This window comes from Cupressus sempervirens, chromosome 2, assembly GCF_028749045.1.
Source record: "Cupressus sempervirens isolate cs-2001-9-10 chromosome 2, ASM2874904v1, whole genome shotgun sequence".
NCBI classification, from domain to species: domain Eukaryota; kingdom Viridiplantae; phylum Streptophyta; class Pinopsida; order Cupressales; family Cupressaceae; genus Cupressus; species Cupressus sempervirens.
This window is the reverse complement of record NC_143119.1, coordinates 599,219,802-599,239,286: the sequence shown is the minus strand read 5'-3', so window position 1 is coordinate 599,239,286 and position 19,485 is coordinate 599,219,802. Positions and strand designations below refer to the sequence as shown.

At 37.6% G+C, this 19,485-nt stretch overlaps 1 protein-coding gene across 3 annotated transcripts in view; it reads left to right on the top strand.

Annotated features, from left to right (window-relative positions):
* Window positions 1-19,485, top strand: part of LOC149574821 (guanine nucleotide-binding protein subunit gamma 3-like) — a 57,893-nt gene that overhangs the window by 22,563 nt on the left and 15,845 nt on the right. Inside the window, exon 5 of one of the 3 annotated variants that reach the window (XM_089814659.1) lies at window positions 12,240-12,286. The exons of the other annotated variants lie outside the window; for them this stretch is intronic. Coding sequence (XP_089670785.1) covers window positions 12,240-12,286 — 47 coding nt within the window. The remainder of the gene's footprint in view (window positions 1-12,239; window positions 12,287-19,485) is intronic. 3 annotated transcript variants of the gene reach the window in all.

The window sequence follows — 19,485 nt, the reverse complement described above, 5'->3', positions numbered from 1 at the left end:
TAATTTGAAATTTTGTTATATGTGTGGTGCAGGAGCACCTAGGCTAGCTCCTAGCCCTAGTTCCACATTTTGATTTTTGGCTTGTACTAACCTTAGCCAAGTCAGTTTGGTGTGTTTGGACCTTGGAAAGTCATGTGAGTTTGCTCTTAGATGGATTTGACTAGGCTCAATCCATTCTAGATGTTTTTGCTTTCTTTGCGTTAAGGTTTTTAGGAAGCAAGATTAGAGTTATGGGTCTTATACCCTAGTAGTCTAGGGAAAGTTTGGTTTTGAGTTTAATTTGTCTTCTATGGTGTTTTTACATCTTTTTTCATAGGTTGAAGGTCATAGGTTGTCATTTGGTACAAAGTTGGGAAAGATGTCAAAAAATTGTCAATTGTTGCAAAAGTTGTCAATTAGGTCCAAGTGGTCTAAATCATGTGAGTTGATGCTCTGAAGGCTAAATCATGCTTAGACATCATAAAGAGGTCATAGTGGACCTATTTGGAAAGTTCCAAGTGCTAAATGTCAAAGTTGTTAGAAAATGCAAAATGTTGTCAGCAACTTTGCAAAGTTGCATGACAACATTGTGACAAGAAAGTTTCATGTTGTGAGGATGGAGTTGATAGTTAGGATAACTCTCTGAAACCTCTGAGAAAATCTGTAAAACCATGAAGGAGACCCATTCCAAGGGTTGGATGTTGTAGTAAGTGAATATTGAAACTAAAAACCACAAAAATACTATTCCAGAATTGATAGTTTTGGTGTTTTTGATTGCACAAGCACTTTAATGGATTGAAGAACTTCTATTTCTTCTTGATCTTTGTAGTTCATGTCCTTACTGTGCATTTTGATTTAGATTTCAAGTTGATAGGAGTTCATTTGTTTATAGTTAGAAAATCTTTTGTAAATAGACAGGTTGCTGCTCTTGCGTTGACAGTTTTGTGAAAAATGGCTCCCCCATGAACCCTCACAGTGGAATCATCATGGACTTGAGGGATATGGAAGTGGAGTCATTGTACGGGGTATATAGCAAAGGAGAAGTCTGGACAAGCCCATTTGCTATTTTCAAGTGATGCCCTAGGCAAGCTTTTGATGCATGGCTAGGCGATCACAGTGCTAGCAAGTTGTTTTTGATAGATTGAATGTGCTAGAAAGTTCAGTCTAAGAGTTGTAGGAGGGATGTATGAGGAAGCTATGTGTGTGAGGAGAAGTTTCCAAGACAAGATTTGCTAAGTGTTTCATTAGACCCTAGTAAGTTCTGATATGAAATGCTTGAGACCTTTATTTTTAGGCATAAAAGTAGCGAAGGGGTGTACAGATAAGTTGAGAACCAGTGACCTACAAAATCTTGAAGTACTTCCAAAAGGGTATTCATATTGGTAATTAGTTTTCCACTTTGTTAAGGAAAATTTGGAGTTATAGTCCAAAAACCAGGTTTGGAGGCCTAATTCAACTAGGCCTAATTAGGACAGTTTTGCCAAATTTGAAGGAATTTATAGTGAAACCTATGGATTTTGAGACTAGGAGGATAGGGAAAGCATAAAATCCCTCAAGTTGAGTCCCTCACTCCAAGTTGAAGGTAGAATGACCATTTATGTTGAAATTGTGAGTTTAGAGAACAAGTTGGAATGTCTCTATAATGGATGCAAGTTGTAGAAACATTGGTGTAGCTGGATAGGGAAGCGTGGAGGATAAGATAGCAATCTTCTTCAGGTTAGGGTGACAAAGGGGAACCCTAGTAGACTAGAAGAGAAGCCTAGGTGAGTCCTTAGTGAAGCAATCCAGTTTACATTAATGTGTGTTTATGCTTCTATTTTATAGTTGCATTAGATATGTAATGAAAGGTGATGATGTTTCATTGACATGTATATTCAGAAGGTAATCATTGTAAGTGACAATCTTACAAATAGTAGCCCTGTTATCATGACAAATTATGTTGTTGCTCCAAATATCCGGAAGTCATTGATAACGAACGTATTATGATTAGACTACATTTAGTTGTTGTCCCGGAGTGCCAAAATCATAATACTTGTCATGATGGAGTTCATGACATTGTGATTACAATTATTTGACAAGTCACTATTGTGTTAAAGTCAGATAATCTGTTCCTTGGATTAGTATCATTGAAGTTGATACCAGTTTGTATTTCAAGGATATGAGAAATTTTGTTTCACTTCTCCCTCGCTAAGATGGAGTGATAAAATGTAGCTTAAGTAGAAGTGAAGAACTCATTATATTCAGTATATGAATTTGTGACTGTATATATATATAGTAAACTGTTATTCATTTCTAAAGGAATTCATATTCTATCTTATATCTGACACACACACACATACACACACACACACAATTTGTGTAAAGTCCATCTAAATAGTTCACGACTATCGGGCATGTTAATCGTTTTATTAACAACAGTTTATGAGAGTATTGTCCATGTAGGGACATGACTCTCCTCCCCTTATTTATATGTATCAGCCGTTGAGAAAACGCTATCAATCAAAGTGGCAATGTCCTTCATCAGCCTGTGCAAATAATAAATAAGAACCAGTGAAGTCTGCTCTGAGAATTAACTCCTTCTACAGCCATCGGTATCCAGAGGTCATTATCATATATAAAAGGTTTACTATTATTAGGTCTGATATATATCACAATTAGTTTGAGTTGCTCACTACTGTAATTGTTATACTCTTTAGTACCATTCATTCTATCAGTTATATATTGCAATCAGAGTTCTATGATACTATTAGTATCAGAGATCCTCTGTTCATTAACACCTCCAAGTTAGCGTACTCACATTTGTATGCAAGGAGTCAGATAAGCTGGCATAATCACACATGCAGGAGTAGGGGAGGAGGGAGGACACATGTTAGTGATAGATCACTTATTTTTTAATTCATGAAGGTGGATCAAAGGGCGACGATTAAAGGACAAACTTTGAGGATGGCGTGGATTATTAAATTAGAAGAAGCGCTAACAGGGATTTATTTATCTTAATTAATTAACTAATTATAGATTAAATTGGCATAGTTGGAAGCTAAAGTTATTTAAATTAAGTTGATTTAATAAATTAACCTTAATGGGAGAAATAGGAATAGGAAGGAATAATATAAAGTGTAATTAATTAATTGATTATGGGAAGGTGTTAGAGTGGTTAATTGTGTGGATAATAAATTAAATAATTACCTGTTTAATTAATTTGTCGGAAATTAATAAAGATGAAAGTCAATGATAAATCTGGGGTATCTACATGTTTGAAAGATAAGTTTCATACGTAAACTTATTATAATATATTTTGAATCGTGTATATACATGTCTTATGTTTTTTCTATTCCAAAATTTTGAGTCTCCTTCAAGGTCCATATTCAAAGAATTGTTTGGTCAAAATAGTCCATATGGTGTAAATCCTCCTTATCCAATTGATGCCATCGTCAATACATGCTGAATTTCGCTTTAACATGATTGTACACAGATTATGAATGTTAACATAAAATTCGATCATCTAAAAAATAAGAGAGATCCCTTTAGGTATGTTCGTCCTTTCAATGAATTAACTTAATTTATCTTATCAACACCACTCATGCCTTGTTAATTTTAGAAAGGCGTTTTTATTTGTCTCATTGATGACAGAGCTCTTGTGAAGATGCCTGTGGTGGTAAAAATGGGGCAAAACTATGAGATAGAGGAACATGCATACCATATTTTATATTATTTAAAAAACAGGTTACATCGTTGTATATAAATACTCAATAAGAGCATGTTATATAACAGAATTTATTTGCATAGGACTCAACTACCTAGAACTACCCTCTAGCATTACTAAACTACTAACAAAGCAATAAAATAAACAAACACACTAAGGGGGTGTCTCACTAGGAGATGAATGGCCTATACACATCACAAACAACTAACAAATATAGATTTAAATATAGGATCACAAGATACATCAAAGCTTTCCTGATCCCAAGTGGACTGAAATATGATTTGGAGCACCATGATTGTGAATCTATCCAACAACATCTGTCACAACCTGCAAACTAGCCTTTTGTACACTACACTGAACAACTTGCGTTGATATGTCTATAGCAGCCACATCTTGACCTTCTGTGCATTGTGCTTGCAGTAATCCATGCACTTTTCTAATACTATTAACACCAAGATGAGCATCATCCTAGAATTACTCATCCATTTGATCATCTATACCTTTCTACACTATGATCATCATCACGGGAATACTCAGTCACATTGATCCTTATCTAAATGATAATTCTATACCTTGTGTTTGAAACATCTTACTTGATGTTAAATAACTTAAAGATTGCTTCGTAAACATTCTCTTGCGCTTATAACCCCCTATCAATATATTGTTGGACTAACTACCAACGTTCCCCTTTGGGATTCGTGACATGTCTTAACCACCTCCTATGTTCTATAAGCCTAGTGGTTGTATCGGGCATTGACAGGTCGATCTTTTGGTGCAACGACAACTCTAGCTTGTAACAAATGGTATCAGAGTTTGGTCATAGGTTCGAATCTCCTCGGGTAATGCTGAGGGGGGATTGTTGGACTAATTGCCAATGTTCCCCTTCGGGATTTGTGACATGGCTTAATTGCCTCCTGTGTTCTATAAGCCTAGTGGTTGTATCGGGCATTGACAGGTCGATCTTTTGGTGCAAAGGCAACTCTAGCTTGTAACATATACAGTACTTGAAAATTGATCAAAAGATTAAAAACCAAAGCACTATCTTCCTTTTATATTGGTTGAGAGGTTAGAAGTTCGGGTGGTACAATTATTCCAGATAACTGGTCTCCTTCTCATCAATGACACCAATAAAGAAAATGAGAATTTGAGACAGAAACAAAAACAAATTGCCACACAAATCTTCATCCTTGCCCAAAATCTTGCAGCTAACTGAAGATTGGATTGTTGAAACATCTTAGAAGACATTTTTAGAACCCTTTGGACTAAAGACTTTGGCAAAGAAAGATGCTTCTTGATCAGGCCATGATATCTTTGTATCGGAGGAATTTCCACTGGGCTCAACAACTTTTGCACCTTTATCTTCTCTTTATGTCTAGAGGATTTTTTTATTTAGAATGATATTTAGTATATGATGTCCCAAATGATCACATTTGTAATTGTACTTAGTCCAATAAGGATGCTGGGAAGATTACTCAAGTTTGAAAGACTGGGGGAAATGTTAAAAGCTTCTTTTCTACGTACTTATACTCATCTTTTTTTTTTGAGCAGTGATAATTATGATTTTTTATTAATGATGACAATTTATACATAGCTGTCCATGACAATACTGAAACCAATTGATCTTGATCTAAACCCTGTCTACTACTACATCATCGACTACTAACATTAACATAGTTCATTTTCACTACTGCCCTGTCATACAAAATGGGTTATCACTGTCAACTGATATGAGCCCTTACCAGTACAAAATCTGCATACTACACCCTAACCCTGCTAATCATCTACAAACAACTGATACGCAAGCCCCTCATTAACAAAATTGTGCGAATACAAATGGGAACCAAAAAGGCCAAACACTACAAAATTAATCAGATATTAGCAAATCCTTGTGAATGCAGTGCTTGTCTTTGTAGATTGGACCTTTCGACTGTTCAAGAATATACAATCCACCTTTTGTGTCCAGGTGGGCTCTTTTAGCTCTCCTTTTGTCCAACTCTAGATTTTGCTTCTCCTCCTCCCAAGCCTGCAAGAACTCGAGCAGCATTTCCCATCCTCCCTTTGCCTCTGCAATTCGCAGTGGTAACTTCCACAGCTCTGTAGTGACCATTCTCAGACCTCAGACCCACTCCAGGTTCCACCATTGCAAGGATTGGAATCATCCCTCTATCTAAGTGGGGCTTAACACGAACCTGCATTACCCTCAATACCTCCTCTTTAGATCCTAATTGGAGTGCCAATGCAAAGAAGGCCGAAGAGATGTCAATGTTTGTCTTGAAGCAGTAGTCAGTTTTTAGAAATTCCTCATGCAAAAACACTTCAACACATTGCTAGAATCTGGGGTCTTTAATCATGAAGACCCCCTTCAAATTCTTCAATTTCAGCTTTCCCCTAAACGCCTGCAACTGTTTAAGAGTATGCAGATAAAAGTTTTCTTCCATGTCTCCCAGTTCAGCACCTGGAACCTTGAAATCCAGACTCCAAATTCCAAATAGAAATGATGGTAAAACTGGAAGTAAATGGTAACATATAAACTGCCCATGGGATTACATCCTATCTCCTCAAGCTTCTATTGCAATTACCAATACACACTGCACTTCCTCCACGTCGAGCTTCCAATGTGCGGATTTAATGGAAATGCAACTCCTAATAATTCTGTGCCTACTTCCACCTACCCTCCATCGAATGAAGACATTACCTTTCATTATTGTCTTCGGTAATACAAGCTTTAAATAGGCAGGTTCATATAAATTTGAATTTAGAATTGGATGCCTATAATAACACCTCCTTTTGGGCTTCAAATACTTCTAACTGATAAAGGCCCATAGTCTAAGACGAACACATCTGAATGACCAATATGGTTAAACCAACCAAAGCTCCTTCCCATCAGTGTCCCTAAAATCTTATATTAGCTTCACTTTACCTTGTTATCTCAAAGAAATACCCACATTCCGACATGGTATCTGCAATCGTCCCCTTCTCTCAGCACTTAAGATACTTTAATTTCTTCAAAAGACTCCAGAAGAAGTTTAATTTGTTGTATATACTTATCGAGGTACCAAACTCCTGACTCATCTTTGACAATGGTGTTACTAATAACTAATGAATTGCCTTCCAAATGAAGTTTGGACACTTGCTACAGTTTTTCCATTTTGATTGTGGCAAGAGCTGCTTGAACCTCTGGCTCCTTGTTAGTTCCATTCAGTAATCTCCTTGCTCTCAACAATAAAATACTACCAGTCCAATCCTGAGCTACAAACCCAGCTCCAGAGTGGCCCGAATTGCTTTATGAGGCTCCATTGAAGTTGACTTTTGTCCATCCTTTATCTGCTGGAGTCCATGACACTGCCTTAACTGAAGGAGGATGAGCCTGAGAAGCCCATTAATGGGCCAATTATTCTCCACTTTGTTGTTTACTTGCTTTTATGAAATAAACATCATCTGTAGCTTTTAACACTCTGGTGTGCAAATTGTCGCTCATGTTGAGTAAATAATTCATAGATTGAATCACACGTTGCCTTATTATCACAAAGTTTGAACATATCCAAGAAGTTAATGTCATTGAAATTAAGTGCAACCAAAACACTAGAGATCAACATATCGTCATCAGTTTCACCACCCTTGGTACTGTATTCCACAAGAGATGCATTCTGAAACGTCTTCATCATCATGGAGTGTAATGTTTAGCAATTCTAATGACAAATCAGTTTTATGCAAGCTGTTTGTTATATAATTCTTTTAAGTGCTTTCCAAGCTTGGGACCAAGTGGCTGTCATGTGAATAATGACTCGTGAAGAACAATAAGACTTTAGCAGTGCAAGAGCCCTCTTATCTCATTTTTGAAACTCAAGCAACTTAGCAGCATCAGTACTTAGTGTAGGTTGGTTATCAACCAATTCACAAAGAGCGCTGAAAATAAGCATGTTTCCATGTTCATAATTTTTGTAGTTCTTAGGTGTAGGTTGGTTCTCAACCAATTCACAAAAGGTCTTTGAAAATAATTATGTTTTCTGTGTAGTATGTCCATTCTCAAGCAAAATAGTAGATAATAATAGTGGAACACAGGACTTTTGTTTCTTTGCTAAATTCATGCTGCCAACTCTATATGCAATACATGGAAATTGTAAAATGCGGTTTTTTGACATATTTTACTTGCGGATTCCTTTGTTTCAAACCTAAGACCTGTAGGTGGATAAATGCTTTACACACTTGTTTGATCACTTCATCTATGCTCACACTTGATACAAATTTTCCAAAAATTACATATGACTCGTCAAAAATCAGTACTTAGGCTTGAATTTGAGAGCTCACTGATCCTAAAGTCTTCAAACAGTTTTTGTAGTCAACTCATCTAGCCAATCTATTAGAATCTAGATTTAAAAACTTATTGTTTTGGTCCCTTCATAATTTTTTTCTAATCGTTACCCCACAGTGGACAGGCAGCAGCAAACAAAAGACTTTGTGGCTTCATATAACAGCAAGCTTTTCCTGACTAGTGTAGATTGTACTTCTATGCCCACCAGATTTAGAATTGCTCTTTCAGGCACACTTCAGCAATTTTTATCTGCTTTTGACTTTGATGCTGATTTCCCACTCCCCAGGCAGAAGTTGAATTTAATTTTGGAAATATCCATGGCCAACAAATAAAACCATAAAATTTTAATGAGATTTTCGTGATGCAGGGCATTTCCAATGCAACTGGCTTATTTGCCAGACATTGCTGACAAGTTCCAGTTCCATTGTAGTTTTTTATGCATTTCAAACAAACCCTAAGCAGAAGTTTAGTGCTTCAAGCATTAATTTTAGTCAATTTCCAGTGGTTAAGCATGAATTTGCAGCACACCAGGCCCTCAAATTCCTTTTCCAAAGAGTCTGTAGACTTCTTTATTATAAGTTCTTCCTCACCATTCAGGCAACTCTTTCTCATAAGCTCTTCATCACATGTCTTTCGTGTCAGTGTGGTACAATTGATAAAAATGGACGAGACCATGAGATGGAGAAATGATTTTTACTGTATAGTTTTTGTTATTTCAAAAATAGGTTACAGCATCATATACAAGTCCTTTCCAAGAACAAGCTGTATAATGAACCTTATTTGTACAGAACTCTACTACCTGCAATTCACTTTTGACATTACTAATATGCTTATAATTAAACACACTAAACAGGCTGTCTCACAAGGAGACGCATTCCCTGTACATAGCAAAAACAACTAACAAATGTAAAACTAAACCCTTGATCCCAATACAGAACATACAGGAGTTCTAATCACCCTAATTTCAACTGTTACACAAACACGATCATTAATATTCGTGAATCAAGAGAGACAGCCCTAATCAGAAGCACTAGATGGTGCTATCATCCAAACACCATCCATGTTTGATGCGTACTGGTTTCAATTGAGATGAGATGAAAATTTGGGAAGCTGTTGCGATTGTCCTCCCAATATGTTTGCAGGCTTTAAGATCTGAAAGATTCCTTATACAACACAGAGGAGAGAAAGGGTACACACAGACATAACCTCAGTTTCAAATATGTTATTAACTGATTATATCTGGTATGCGATTATTTCTATCAAATTAGCTCTTCCATGATGATTTCAACAATTTATTCTGTTAAGAAAATCAGGCTTTATGATGTCAGCTCAACAAGGTTGGAAATGCAACTGTCCTTTATGTGCACTGTGCAGTGTGTATGTCCCAAGAGATTAAGGGTAATTTTCTTCTATCTCGTGATCTTCTTGAAAGGTAATCACCAATTTCTAAGGATCCTTTCTAGATTGTAATAACTTAAGTCAATAGGAAACTAAGTTGAAAATTAATACACAATGTCAGCTGCCAAATTCAGGATCCCTTGGTAAGTTTACATATAAGGTTTCCTTTTGATAGCATTTTAGGTTTTGTTTCGAGTCCATGCAAGTACTAAATTCATTGAGGAGATGTTAAATCTGAAATTCCCATGGTATTTAGGCTTGATCTAATACAGTTTATGATTGGAGCCAATGAATTAGAAGCTAGTTTTAAGATTGCTAACCTTTAGTGCCTAAAACTGCACAAGGCATCTCTAATTCACTGAGAACTTTTCACTGACCACTATACTTACTTGACACAGATAACCACATCACTAAAAAAATGTACACTAGGAGTTTCTTGTTTTCTTCTATAATCTTGTAGCCTATAATCAAGAATTTCATGCATCAACAACTTAATCCTTTTCTACCTTGTGATTTTCTGAAAGGTTATTTCTACGAATCCTTTTTAGCATGTAACAATTAAGCAACTAGGAAACCAACATGATTAATAGGAAACACAAACAGCTACCAAATTTATGAGCCAATGCTAAGTTTATTAATAAGTGACATTTCCTTGTGATAGCATTTTGGATTTTTTCAAGTGCTTGCACTTGTCTAATCCATGCTGGAGATATTAACTCTAAGGGGAATCCCAAGATGTCTCATCACATTTATTTTGGAATGCACATGCTATAGGATTTGATCCAACACAATATAGATTTGAGGTGATCCAAAAGCTAGCTTGAAAACACTGAACATTAGTGGCTGAAGCTGCACAAGGCATCTATAAAATTTTAGCGAACAGGGTAAACGGATACTTATCGCATTAATAGATTAAGATGTAACATAGAACACTTATATTTTATTCATATAAGCAAATATGCAATCCCAGTTACAATGATGATCCAATAGTCCATTCAAACGATGTACATATACTTTCCTAGAGGGGTGACTCAATCGTCATGCACCCTTTCTGATACCAATTCTACTCATCGGCTATAATACATTTTACTGACAACATCATCCCACCCCAAAAGTAAAGTCATCTCCGGACAAAAAAAATAGATAACTTATACATCATGACTCAAAAAAAAAATGACTCAAACAACTAATCCACTAATTACATCAAAGTTCACAACTAAGAAGAAACACGCATCCTTGGTGTGGTAGACGTCTGTGCTCTACGCTCGTTCAATTCTGCTTGTAACTCTCGCACTTGCTTGTTCCGAGTCTCCAAATCTGCTTCGGCCTCCATCTGAATTTCCAAGGCTATTTGCATCATCTTGGCAATCTCTCCAAGCTCTGTCTCCTCCGTTGCCTCTTGCTGTAGCTGACTCTTCTCTCGCTTGGCCTCATCCTGTTGAGCCATAAATGTTGTTCTCTTGGATTTCCAGGCTGCTCTCTCTAACTCTCGAGTTGCCTTCTCTGTAGCTAGATCCACCTCTATTGCTGCTAACCTGGTAGTTGACTCCTCCCGAGCCCTCTTCGTCGCTACCTGGTCTGCTTGGCTCCTCTGAAGGGCATAATAAGCATCTTGGTATATCCGAACTATCTCCTGAGTCAAAGCTTCTATGCAGCTCTCCATACCTAACTCTTTGGTAGTGGCCCAATTGTAATATCCACTTTATTCAGGTCTTAACTAACAACTTAACATATCAAGGAAATACAGTTATTACTTCATTTTCATAGGAAGACAGTTAAATCAATTTCATTCACATGAATGAGATTAACGGTTAAAAACAGTTAAACAAAATTTCATAACTAAGAATTGAAAACACCACCAATGAGTATATTATAGAAAATTAAACTCTACATACCATGGATTTCAAAAACGAAATCAATCTAGGGATGCATCTGCAAACTCCCAGGTTAGTCCACAAATACCACTATATCAATATCAAAAGAGGACTACCATCTAATACCACTATATCAAAATCAAATGATGATTACCATTAAATACCACTATATCAATTAGGGCATCACATACCACTAGATCTTTTAGGGCATCACATACCACTGTATCAGTTAGAGCATCAAATACCATTGGATCATTTAGGGCATCAAATACCACTGTATCATTTAGGGCATTAGATACCAATCAATTACCATTGGATCATTTAGGGCTTTAGATACCACTGTATCATTTGGGGCGTCAATACTATTGTATCATTCCTTTTCTTCCGATTGCTTAACTGTGGCAACAACATAAGATTAGAAGATATGCTCTTAATCATTATTCTTATAAATAAATCCATCAGATAAATCTATCTCTCGCAAATAAATATATTCCATGTTCAGTTAGAAGATCAACCGATCTAATTGGTTGCCAATTATGTTGATGATAAGAGTTGCTTTTATTTAAAAAAATAACTGTAACGATGATATAACTCAATTAATCTTACCTTCTATTTGAATATATGTCATAAAAATAAAAATTCCTATTTGCGACAAACGTTTGAATGCGTAGCTTATCTTTATCTAATGCACGTCCGACATCTTGTGGAGAGGGAAAACATTGTTAGGGGCTTAACCACCCAACCTTGGACCATAACTTATCCCCACACAATCTCTAATGAGAAAGACCCTCCTTACCTGGAATAGACATGGAACACCTTGTCATCCATTGAGCATCCTGGTATATAATCACACCACTCGATTTGACATTAGGAGAATACAATAAACATGATCAAGTACGAGTTATTAAATTAGTCCTTTTAAAAATAATAAATATTGTTATGTCACATTTGACTCTGTTTCATGTAATTGCAGATTCTTTTCTCTCACCTCGTCACCCTTTTCCTTGGCTATAAAGCTAGGTGAGTCCCAGGTGTTTTAATCTCAGAGCAACCAGCTCTTTCTATTGATCCTTAATTGATAAAATAATATTATATGTTTCCAGCTTATCACAAACTGTGACTTGAAAGAATATGTTCTTAAAAACTAGTAGAAATATCATTGATTTTGATTTCCAAATTGTATATTTAAATCATGATTCTATTGCATCTTAAATAGCTCTTTCTCAAGAGGTTCTATCCAATGTTTATAACTACAGTTCAGCTGTTATGGAAAACGGAAACCGGTAGCAATTGATAAGAAATATACAACAATGCTTGGAACATGATTGATTGTATACTTTCAGCATTTCATAATCTGTTATTTGAGAGATTATATTCTTTAGGACTTGTAGAAATAAAAGTCATTTGATTCTGATTTCCAATGGCAAAAATAATTCATGATTCCATATCTTGGACACTTTGCTATGATTTATAGGAACAACTTCCTAAGGTTGTTTAAGTATGAATGAGTATAATCTGCAATTTACTGCTATGGAAATCAAAATGCATTAATAGTTGTTAAAGAGATTATAGCAATATTTGGAAAATGATCAACTGCATGATCTGGTATAAATTCTGGAAATCTCTGAGCCTTGCTAGATGCTTGTTTATTTGTTCTTCAATTGATATCGCAGTATCTAAAGGTGACTTCAACTTCAGCAAGGTGGAAATATGCGGCAACATGTACAAGAATGGCAGCGTTTATATTCTACAAAGAGCTGAATTTGCAAAGGTTCGAATGGGTGTAAAGCTGGAACTATGAACAAAGGAAAGGCAGAATAATGGAGAAGTCGGGAATGGAAAAAAAGGGAGCCGTTCTTGAATAAGGTAGTCGGGTTCTTGAAAATGATATCCACCCCTCACTCACGACTTCAATAAAAAGGAAAAGACGTGACTTCCAGGCTTCCATAACATAAAGAATATCTTGGCTCTTTGAATGCCAATGAAAAATGCCAACTGTTTAATTTGGTTTTTAAACAAGAAAAAGAATAAAAAGGTTGGAAGAAGATTTGAAGGTGATAAATAGAAAATAAATATTACGGTTTATATTTATTTACATACACGTAGATATATTTGTGAAGTGGCATCATTATATTATGGTGTCACTTTATATTTATGTGTACGTACATAGGCATATATATATATAATAAGATAAAAGATCATTTAAAATCCTTTGAGGTACATATTATATTTTAATTAAATTATTTTATATTTTAAATTATTTATTTAATAGCTCATGCAGTTTCGTCGATTGTATCCTAATGTTTAAGTTGCTAGGTCCTCAACCATGGTGATTCATGATTCATACCTATTTGCCTAGTGATAGTGATGCTTCTGAGCTCAAATCCTTTTTTGACAATGCTTCCATCCCTTCGACGTGCTTCTTGCAAGGAAATTCTCCGTAGTTAAATCATATTACCAAACAAGTTATTTAATCATAAATAATCATAACAGCTAACTGTCTATTTAATTCCATGATTCGTGATAAATAATCAACTAGCATGTTATCTTCACATGAAATTATAACGACTAACCATTTTACCATTTCGTAGGATTATAAAAAATTTAACTGTCAATTGACTTCATGTGAACCACAATGGCTATATTTTAAATTAGTTCAAAAATTGGGATGTAACACCAATCCTAGCACATCTTTGAAGTCTTTACTCTAGGCCACCTGTGCTCCTCAAAATAGTTTGAAAAGGCAGTTGAGCCCCTACTCTCATGAAGGATATGATGTGCTCCAACTCCTTTACCATTGAATCCAATGCATGTGTCTGCATAGAGATCACCACTCAGTGAGCCTGAGTTACTACATCAGTGAGAAATGTCTGCACATCCTCTCCCATCGATGTCTTTGGTCCCAGTGTAGACTGCTGGGTACCCATAGCCGTCTTCACTACTTCTACCATCCGCTCGGTAGTGCTATCCGTGGAGAAGTGTGGTATCTCATCAATCTGCATTGGGTGACTCTCCTCCATCTGTGTTTGTGTGCCTCCAGGATCTCCTTTTGGGGCTACTTCCCGAACAAGTGTGAGAATGCCTGATGCTTGTGGTGCTGGTGTGCGGTTAAACCTCGTTTTCAAGTACATGCTCAACTTTCAGATTTACTTGCCCTACTTGGCTCCTTAGCTATTGGTGTTGCAAACAATGCTGCATCTATTGTAACCACTGCATCCGAGCCCACTACATCCAAGTGAACACCAGGTGTTCTCAAACCCTCACTCGTCTTTGTCTCCATCACTCCCTCCTGAGTGTTTATCTCATCATCGGGGTATAATTATCTCAACCCCTATCTCTGGTACAACTGGAAAAGCCGCTCGGACAACCCCTTCAGGTAACCCCATCCCTTCCTTCGATATAGCTATTGTCATCGATGACGAATGTGACTCTGTCCCCACTACGGCTATGGCCTCCAGGATGGGCGGTGTCTTTGTAGTTGGTTGAACCACAACGGTAGCTGGAGTCATCATCATTAGCTACCTGAACTGACCAAACCCTGGGATATGTGCCTTACTCACCGGAACCAAATACGTTGTTGAAAGTACGGGTCATAGAAATAGTAGTGGTGTTGCTATGATCATTTCCATCTTGTCATCTTCTTTCTCCTCTCCATCGGTCCACTCTCGTTAGAAGAAGTCTCTTGTCGACTACTATTAGTATCTCCTCCATCCTGTCTCGGTCGCTTCTGCCCGAATGTGGTCTTGCTGCCAAGTATATCTGGATGTCTCCATTGCATAATAGGGGACTCACTTGGTGCGAGTGGCCGAGGCTTGGCTTCCAGCCTATCATGGGGAATCATCCACGTTGTGGCCTCCAAGAATAACCCAACTGCGTAATGCAGCATATAGAATGTCTTATCCTGTAGTGTCATGAATTCGTACATCCTTTTTGCCAATAGTGCAACCCAATCATACACTATCCCCTGTATGATCCAGTTCATCATTGCGACTTGTGGAAATGAAATGTCAGATTTGTGGCTCAACCCTGTAAGTCGACTTTTACTAAGTCCATTAGACATTGCCAGTGCCCTTCTTGAATATTGGACTTTTTCAATCCTCTACCCTTCAACTTATCCATGAGGGCTTCTTTCTCTGTTTGTGTCAAATCTCTGCATACCAGCTGTATTAGTTGCGCCTTCACCTCTTGACTCAAATTTTTCAGCTTGTCGATTTTCCTTCCACCCTGTGCATCTCCAGGTATTCCAAATATCCATGTGAAGTCTGGTGCGCTGAATGAAATTACAAGGGCACCCAAGATAGATGAATGAATTGGTTCAAGAGAACCTATCGTACGTCTCTATCATTGTGCGCAGGAAAGCTTTGTAATCTCGAATGTAAAATACAGGCATTTGTATTGCCCATTCCACCTGTGCCTTCTGAATGCTGTTCTTCACAAGATGGTTATCAGGTGTCTCCTACCACCATTTCTTGCATTTTGCTCCATTCAAGCCCTCAAACAAGACATTCTATGTTGTGAGATGATCGATTGTAGTTGGCTGTGCTGTTTGCTTGCCTTTCTTTTTATTTGCTCCTGTGCTTGTGCCTCTTGCAACACGCACTCCTGATGTCAAGGTCTTCACAGTTGTACTCGTAGCTGAATCTTCCTTTAGCTTCTTTTTCCAAGCCCTCTTTCCAGCTGACTGCATTACTATCACTTCCTTTGTCTTTTTGTGTGAAGAGGATTAAAAACGTTAGGTCAATTGCTCACACTTTGTTACCACTTATGTCGAGGGCTCTTTTGCTTCTGTACAACTCCTCTTTGCTCATGTGCTATGTACAACCTTTCTTGTTCTTGCTGCTGTACAGGATGTCCTGTATTCTGATGCTATTGCGCCAATCCTATGGTAGTCTTTTTCCTTCACTATATATCACTCTATTACATACGTACATCGTACGACACGTGCTAGGCTTCCCATTTCCTTTTGTACAGTGTAGCTATCTCCTTGCTCTTGTTCATACGTTGGTCTTATTTCCTTTAGTCTGTACGGTGTTTTCTTGTTGCAGAACTGGGTTGCTGTTTTTCAAATAGATAAAACACTCCTCATTCTTCTAGGTTGTATGACCTTTTTATAACTACTTTCCTCCTTGCCATACGACTGTACGACCACATAAATTGTTCTTGCCTTCCTCTATTTGGTCGTATGGTGGTCTTCTGCTTTGCTCGGCCGTACAGTATTCTATTCCTGCTCAACAAGAATTCGTAGGCTTTTCTGTTTCTGATCCACAAGAGGGCTGCATGGTGGGGCTATTGCTCTCTTCCAGGTCCATACAGTGGTAACTAGTTCATATGCTTGCTGGCCATACAGACCATACAGTATGTGTTCTTTTCCTTTGTGCTCTTGCTCGTATGGTACACAATATTGCTTTGCTAAGTTTGCTGGCTGTATGGTGTATGCATTTGTATCTTTCCTTGTCTCCAAGTCCGTACACTGTACTGTAAGGTATTAACCTCTCCTTTTTTCCTTCTTCCATACAGTGATCATATTTTAATTTTTGTACGGTACTCTTCTCCCTTAAACCGTGCGGTGCATATATGTTTTTTCCCCTTTTGGCTACTCCCTAAACTATATAATATGGATGTGTTCTTCCATTGTGTACGGTGTGTTAAGCTCATGAATTTTTTCCTCTAGACCGTATGGTAGTATGATATATATGATAGGTTTGCAAGTCGTACGGTGCTTATATGCTCTTTCCTTTTGCTGTTAGTTGACCATATGGTCTCGTTTTTCCTCCACCATTTGCTTGCTTTAATCTATAACTTTAATGTGGGTCTACTTTGCTCTCTTTTTTTTTGCATTTTCGTCTATTATTATTTATTATTATTACATCTATAAAAATATTACTATTATCTACTATTTACCATTACTATATTTTCATACTGCTTCAAGTTGTTTGTCTGGTTCTCATTCTCTCCTGGGAGCTTTCTTTCATGGTAGATTTTTAAATTCGACCCATTTATTGCATTTGTCACCTTTCCATCCAATGTCCATAACCTTATTGCTCCGTTGTCGCCCACTTCACGAATTTTATATGGCCCTACCCATTTCACCTTGAATTTGCTTGATTTTATCTCGTTGCACCCATTATACTTTAATACCGATTGACTCGGTTGACATTGGTTGAGCTTTAGGTGCTTGTCGTGCCATGCCTTACATTTGAATTGTGAAACTCTGGTAGCACACTGTGCTTGTAATCGTCGTTTGTCAAGTTTATTTAGGTTGTGCAATCTTTCCCTAAGACTTTCCATATCTCCCAACTTATTTTTGGTCGCTATTCGCAGACTTGGTAACATGAATTCTGTTGGTACCACGACTTCTTGACCATACATTAGCTGGAATGGGGTGTGTCCTGTGGTGACTTTGTACAAGGTATAGTATGCCCATAATGCTGATGACAGTTTTTCCTCCCAATCCTCGCCTTCAACTACGTAGGACTTCTAGATTAATACAACCAAGATTTTGTTCGTGGCTTCTGCTTGTTCGTTTGCTCTCGGATAGTACAAGCTTGATAGAGAATGGTATATCATGAACTCTGTGGTCAGTAGTTTGATGATGTGATTAACGAAATGTCCCCCACGGTTGCTTGTCAACTCTAGCGGGATTCTGTACCTTGTGATGATTTGCTCATAGATGAATCTTGCTATGCTTACTCCAGAGATGTCTCATAGGGCTTGCTCCTCTACCCACTTGGTAAGGTACTCTGTCGCTACCACAATGTACCTGCATCTCTAGGTTTTACTTACCTTGAGGGGTCCGACAAAGTCCAACCCCTAGCATTCGAATAATTCCTGTGCGTGTGAAGGGTTTAGAGGCATGAAATCCCTCTTCAATGGTTTCCCAACCCTCTGACACGTATCGCACACAACAACCCACGCCCTAGCGTTGTTGTGCATGGTTGGCCACCATAACCCTGCTAGAAGTATCTTCCACGCAATTGTATCCAACCCCATATGTCCTCTTGTAGATCCTTTATGTGCTTCCTTCAACACCTTCAGGATTTCTTCCTCTAGAACACATCATTGTAAAATTTGGTCGGATCCTATCTTATACAACAACCTGTTAATGAATTGAAGCGCTCGACTCTTCAGCACCAGTTTCCTCCTCTTGTTTGGCGGCATTTCCCTAGGAAATTGCCCTGTCAAAAGATATTCCTCGATACTTGTGTACCAAGATGGTAGTACGACACTCTGGAATAATTGTGTGTTAAGAAAATCGTTGTTGACTCCCTTCGACAGTTCTATTGATGTGATCCTTGATAAATGGTCCGCGCTTACATGGCATTTCCTAGTCCATACCACAATTTTGAATGTAAACTCCTATAACAGTAATAGCCATCTGCTTATCCGTCCTTGGATGATCGACTTGTTTACAAGATATAACAGTGCTTGATGATTTACATAAAATACGAATGGAGTCGCCAGTAGATAATATCTAAACTTTTGTATGACATACACCATTCCAAGAGCCTCTTGCTTTGTTGTACTATAATTTTTCTCTGCTTTAGATAGTAACCTACTCGCAAAGTACACTGGATGATCCAATCCGTGATCACCCGTCTGTGCCAATGTTGCTCCAATTGCGTATTTGGATGTGTCAAAATGGGCATGGAACTCCTTGTTCCAGTTTGGATAAGCCAAGATAGGCACTGTGGCTAATCTTGTTTTTAGTCCTTTGAAGGCTTCATTTTGCTCTGCTTCCCATTTGTAGGGTTTGCCCTTGTAGGTTAGTTTGTTGAGCAGATAGGATACATTCGCAAAATTCCTAATGAACCTTCGATAGTATCCAATGTGTCCAAGGAATGATTTTACCTCCGTTACATCCGTTGCCTGTGTCATTTCCAAGATTACCTAGATTTTGTCAGGATCCGTCTTTAATCCTGCTTTGCATAGTATGTCTCCCAATAGCTTCCCCTGTGGTAACATGAATCTGCACTTCTTCGAGTTTAGTGCCGGTCTTGCTCGTCTGCATCTTTCCATGCATTCCCTGAGTGCGATCAGATGCTTGTCCTCTGTACTAAAAATTGAGCAATTGTTCAAAGTTGCCTTGAAGTTTTCGACTGACATCTTATTGAAGATATGCAAGATAATTATTTGAAATGTTGTCGAGGCATTGCACAGTCCCAACAACATTCTATTGTAGGAATATACTCCATCTTCTACTATGAAGGTTGTTTTAAGCC